The following is a 6,000-nucleotide window of genomic DNA, read 5'->3' on the forward strand; positions in this document are numbered from 1 at the left end:
GTGCAACACGTGTGAGTTAAAGAGGGATTAGAGAAAGATGAAAGAGGCAAGTCATCCTCCTCATCCAACTCCTGCACAAGATGATAGCTCAAATCAAATATGAATTAAAAAGCATGTTGGACATATATTGGAGAATGTAGGTAGCTGAACAGATTACAACTGAGTATATACTGCATGTTGCATGTAACATAGTGAACATATTTTACCAAATGTAATTGTTTAAGTATAAATGTTTTAGGCCTAATTTTGAATTGATTCAACTTTATTGCAACACAATGTGCTTTACATAAAAAAGGATATGCACTGTAATAATAAGAATTAACCTATATTTCAGGAGCCACATTTAGCAAATCATCTCAGCAATCATATTGTTCTGTGGGAATAGGCCTATTGCAGGAGACGCAACAGACCGAACGACAACTCAGAAACATCTTCTAGCACATTTCCTTGCTTGATAGTACTGTAGTTTAATTGTTTACTAAATTGCTATGGTTTTCAGAATAGAAAGCATCACCGTGAGTTGTATGCCTGCTTGCATATTAAAAGGTTGGTTTGTATTTCCTATGTTTTTATTGATGGGGGGTAAAAGTTTCTGGACGCTCTCTGCATGAATGACCTTGTCTTGATGGAAAAACACATCAGTGGTGTGAGATTCAAAGAGCATGACCTGGACAAAGGCGGTCAGTATTCCACAAGTCAATTAGTTAATTACTATTGAACCAGCTGGTAGGGCTGGTGCTTAAATCCTGGGTTTGAATCCCTTGTTATAGTTGGTGTTTGACCTACAGTGGAAAAGATATTATTGAGTGGTACTGGCCCTGTGACCAGGACTATGTCCTCAGGCACATAAGTGAGTCGGAGATCCATACTTCACTACATAGTGGCATATAAATTATAGATACTGAACAGAGAACAATAATGAGTATCAGGTGTGATTGGATGCATGTACCAGATTTACTTAAGTAAGTGCAGTAGTTCCTGGGAGAATAGCATGATTTATATCTTATACCAAGATCTCTGCATCTGCAACAACCACTAATCATGTGTTCAGGTGGACGGTGTACTCAGATATATTGAAATATCAATACCACAGTGTAGAAATACTCTCTTCCAAGTAGAAGTGCAAAAGTATTAGTGTGAAAATGTACTTACTAAAAGTAAAAGTACTCAGTATGCACAACGGCTCATTTCAGAATAATATTATTATATAATGGAATTATAATTAGTGATGTGAATGTGTTCATCACTTTAATGTTGGACTTGGACTTATATATAGCGCATTTGTATTCTTCCGACGCCTCAAAGCGCTTTTACACCACACGCCAACATTTACTCATTCACACACACACACACACACACATTAATACGCTGATGGCAGGAGCTCATCAGGATCTAATCTAAATGCATATTCACACACACACACACACAGACACACACACACGCACACGCACACACACACACACACACACACACACACACACACACACACACACACGATGGCTGTGCTTTTGAGAGCAAAAAGATGGAACCACAGATCTTCTGATTGGTAGCCGCCCTACTTCCTGAGCCTCTAACACTGGAGGTAAATGAGGAGCTAGTTAGTTTTACTATATAATATACCGCCTGGTGCGCTTATGAATTTCAACAAGGCTTCTTTCGATTGTGTCGCATAAATCTGCATTTTAATGAGAAACACTGATTTTCTTCATACGGAGTTGTGCAAACATAATTATTTTTAATATCACTCACGTTGGTCTATGCATTTGTTTAATCAGTGAATGTATTGAGTAGTTATGCTGATTATCATGTGTATGTTGTTTCAGAGCATTGGAGGGATTGAAAAAATGTATATTCTCAAAGCAAAGATTTGTATTTTAACTTTATCATGTATGTATTCCTGTCATTAAAAGGCTCTTCTACATTTACTGTCTGTGCTAAAGATTATGTTATTAATCTCTAGACAAAGCTATCAAACTTTGGTACAACTTGTTGACTTGAAAGCTCCTCGACTTTAAAACTTGTTGTTCTGCCATGTGTTTTTCGCTGTATGTGGATGGTGGGCGATTTGTTTCTATTGTCATACTAAACTGGTTGTAAATAAAAAACACTTAGTTTAAGTAAAATCAGTCTTTGCACCTGCTCCTGTGGTTTCAGGCGCAGCTGTTCGTGTGGTGCCGCAGCCTGTGGAGCGGAGAAATGGGAGTCAAGCAGGACATGATGAATATAGTGTACAGCTTTAAACCTCACATGTAATGCATGCCTTAAGCCTCTTTAGTATCTGCCTGGGTTTCTGTTCACCACCATAATGGGAATCTAGGTTATAGATCAAACGATGTGGAAAAAGCGGTTCGTAACACACTCTTCGATAAGTGGAATGAATTTCGGTCAATAACCCCAGTAGGACTGTGGATGTCTCTCTTTCAATCCATCTCCTTCTATCTGAACTTAAAGGAATACAATTAATTTGATGCATTTCTTTTTTTATTATGGGAAGTGATGGATTAACTTGACCATCAGAGATACATAGATTACAATACACAGGCATTTAATGTGAGGAGAATTAAAGTCTGGTGGAAAAAAAGCCTAATAATAATCCATTAACTAAAAACAACATAAAGGGCAAGCGTGTTGCCATGCAGGGATTCTGTGTGTAAATTATGCACAATAAGGGAATAGGAGAGCAGCCTGCTTTTTGTTACACAGTACTGTAGTAGAGTACACATTTCATAAAGGGACAAACCAGAATGACTAACCCTGTAATCTAATATTCATAACTAGCTCTTAGAAACTTTTAATGTATTTTGTTGAAAGCGTTGAAATGTTTTAACTGGCAGCTCAGGTCTGTAAAGGTGCCCCAGTTCCTCCCTTTGCAGATGTCCACGGGTTTTGTTACGTATTAAGTAGAACTGAACACACCATAACAGCTGTGGACAAGACTGCATGACCTCATATAAATTTAGGTTACATATAGTATGATCCATGTCATATTTTAGGCTCCTTGTTTATGGCTGAGACCATGTGAAATATCATTGTGTCTGCTAAATGTATATAAAAGGAGATATGGATTGTGTGATCTTTAATACAAAGCATTAGTCAGAGCCCAATACGTAGTTCGCAGGGAATATTTTATTTTCCCATGATGTTCAGCCCAGCACCTTTAACATCAGAAAACACATCACGAGGAGAAGCAGAGGTTTTTTTCCGGCTATTCCTGCACTTGCATTTGCGCACGTAGCCAAACCCAGGCCTCCTGGTTTCCCTGAGAAGCAGAAGATAAGGACAAAATCAAAAAAATTTCTCTCTTCAAATGTGTTTCTGATGTGTCACCCTACTGTATCTACCTCTGGTCAGAGCGGCGGACCTCACATTAACCCAGAAGACCGTGCGCTGCTGAGCTACTGTGGCCCTGAAAAACCACAGAGTATAAGAGCAGAGGTTTTAAGTAGCGTTATGTTTTTGTGCTTGTAAAAAGAAAGAGGAAAAAGAAGTTCACTTTACATGAAGTAGATAAGGCTCGTAGAGTTGGGGGGTATCCAGCTGTATACAGTGGTTTTGCCCTTCAGGTTGGTGTTGGAATGAGTGACAGCACCTTGTGGATTCCCTGTGCACTGTGAATATGAAACACAAATTCTGACGTAAGAATGTAAAACAACATATTTTCGTAAACTGGATTTAGCAATGACATCTGTCAGATTTTCTGACTGTCTGTTTTTTTTATGGAGTTTAGGTTCTCACCTGAAGAAACTTTGTGTCTGGAGGAGGCAGTCGCCAGCTCCCCAGAGCATTAGTGCTGCCGAGTGTCCGAGCTTCCAGCAGCACTCCTCTATATTCTGGTCCAGTGATTGTCACTGCAGGATAACACCCGACAAAACAACATTACTGTAGCCAGTATGTGTTGGACACAAGTAAAATGAACTCTTTCACTTGCTTTGTATAATTTAAACTAAATGAATAACATATATTCATCATTCATTAATGTTTTAATAATGACACTACACATAAAATAAATATCATTTGCAGACCAGTAATGTATTAAAAAGTAAGCACTTCACAAATGCTGCATCATATGAGGAAAATGTGCAATATGCGATCCTTTTGTTCCTATTAGTTGCAATACATAAACAGATATTAAAGTACTCTAAGTATTGCTTTTCTGCCTTCAGTATACAGTTAAAATACATTATTATTATTTTCAACATTCTTTTATTCAACAATTGAACATTGAACTGAGCCTATAAAGAAAAGAGTAATAGTTACATTTTATAGTGCGGTTTTCTGCTGATACTCTCTTTCAACTCAGTAAAACAAAATCTCTGGATGCAACATTGCCTTCTTTCACAGTGTGTTTGTAGCGCAAGTTGACATCACGACAAAACTGAACACAGAAAACCCACGTGAACACAGAGTTGAATAGAGGATGCCAGAGTTTCAGGTTGAGTTTGTTTATCCAAGAAGAATTTCCCCCAGAATAAAACAACAAAGCTCAAATGAAAGAAAATATGTTTTGTCGACTGTCATAACTTTGGTAAATATAAATCCACTCTCATCTGTAAAGTGTGAGAAAAAAATGTCTTTTAAATGTTCTTGTCCACTTCTGAAAGCTTTCTGTTTACTGGTTTGTTAATAGTTTGTAATGTTTAATGCAATATTTTTATTCTTATCTCTGACAGTGATCATGGACATCTTACCTGTAATGGCCTCGCCTGGTTGAAACGTCCCGCTGTTGACAAGGAGAGCGTAGGGTGCTGGTGAAGGCTGAGGCAGCACGCCAGAATGGCGAGGCAACATGTCTTCACAGGCTCCAGTGGGAGCACCACTGGGATAGCCGCTAACAAAACAGAGCATCTGAAGCATAACACAAGCAGGCAACAGCAGCTCCATTAGGCTGAATGAAAAGCAGCCGCACTGCGAGCGGAAATATCAAAATAGCAGAATGCGAGGAGAATGAACACACACAGAACTGAACCAAGAGATGGACTAATGGGAAATACTGTCACACAAGCACGGAATCAAAATGTTCTGCAGCAATTACTTTTCCAACCATGAAATATGCTTCTTATGTGATTGCTCTCATGATTTCTTGAAACAAAGATTGATTTCCATCCAGTGAAAAAAATATTTGAATGTGTCTATCTCGTGATTAAAAATGGGGGAAATTAAAAGCACTTTTTATGAAAATCTCATGATGAATATACACTTTAACACCACAGTCCTACTTTTAAAGGATTTCTTTAAAAATCTAAAATCCCTTCGTATGACATTAAACCATAGTCCACAAAAAAATAAAAATTCACTTCACTTATTATTAATGCATTTTTCTTTCAGAGATTATTCTTGTCATAAATGTGACATTATGTCATTGGAGAACATGTTGACTGTCTGTCAGGCTGAAGAGGGAACTTTAGAAGTTACTTTTGAAGAAAACCATTTGATCTGTCTGCTGAAAGCTCATATTAGCCTCAGATCAACTGTGGGATACATTTTTGCACTAAACAAGGATCGTGGATTTAGAACCACCTCACTGAATTATGTTACCACTGAAGGCGTACCACCCGTTTCTGGAAACGTGTTTTTACTACTACATGTTTAAGCTCTACCTTGACAAACCTGGATGGCAATGTTGTGCATTTGAGCAGGTTTGCAATCAGGCAGTTCTTGGAATTCCTTCCACACACAAGATAACAGTGTTTTCAACAATAGCAACAAAGAACAGAAGTATTTTTTCTACACTGTATGAGGAGACGCTACTGTGTCAAGCAATACTTTCCAAGAGAAGAGGATTAAGACCGGCTCCATGTTGTCTTCACTAAGAGGAAACATAGAAACAAGCTGTATCATTAGAGATAGACAATCTGTATTTTCCGTTTTGTAAGCATCTCCTCAGTCTCTGATTCAGTACTAAAAATAAATCTATTCTTGCACATTTGTAATCTTTGTACTTAAAGGATTAGTTTTTCATTTGTAAGAGTATTTCTGAGTGTCCTGAAACTTTGTAATCTT

The 6,000-nt window shown here is 37.9% G+C and overlaps 1 protein-coding gene across 1 annotated transcript; it reads right to left on the bottom strand.

Moving 5' to 3' along the window:
- Window positions 1-3,143: 3,143 nt before the first annotated feature.
- LOC115013733 (putative defense protein 3) lies at window positions 3,144-4,881 on the bottom strand. The gene is made up of 5 exons (XM_029440211.1): window positions 4,689-4,881; window positions 3,736-3,848; window positions 3,499-3,608; window positions 3,342-3,406; window positions 3,144-3,259 (listed from the first exon to the last, which is right to left on the bottom strand). The coding sequence occupies exons 1-5, from the start codon at window positions 4,879-4,881 to the stop codon at window positions 3,144-3,146; spliced, it is 597 nt and encodes a 198-aa protein (XP_029296071.1).
- Between the last annotated feature and the right edge of the window lie 1,119 nt (window positions 4,882-6,000).

Source organism: Cottoperca gobio, chromosome 9 (assembly GCF_900634415.1).
Source record: "Cottoperca gobio chromosome 9, fCotGob3.1, whole genome shotgun sequence".
In the NCBI taxonomy this organism is placed as follows: Eukaryota; Metazoa; Chordata; class Actinopteri; order Perciformes; family Bovichtidae; genus Cottoperca; species Cottoperca gobio.

What these genes read in the sequence shown, in the direction of transcription:
- LOC115013733 (XM_029440211.1), bottom strand. Translation starts at nt 4,881, where the DNA reads ATGGAGCTGCTGTTGCCTGCTTGTGTTATGCTTCAGATGCTCTGTTTT. An exon ending in ACGAGCCTTATCTACTTCAT is followed by an intron (nt 3,407 to 3,498) that starts GTAAAGTGAACT and finishes GTGGTTTTTCAG; the next exon opens with GGCCACAGTAGCTCAGCAGC. An exon ending in GTCCGCCGCTCTGACCAGAG is followed by an intron (nt 3,260 to 3,341) that starts GTAGATACAGTA and finishes TCTGCTTCTCAG; the next exon opens with GGAAACCAGGAGGCCTGGGT.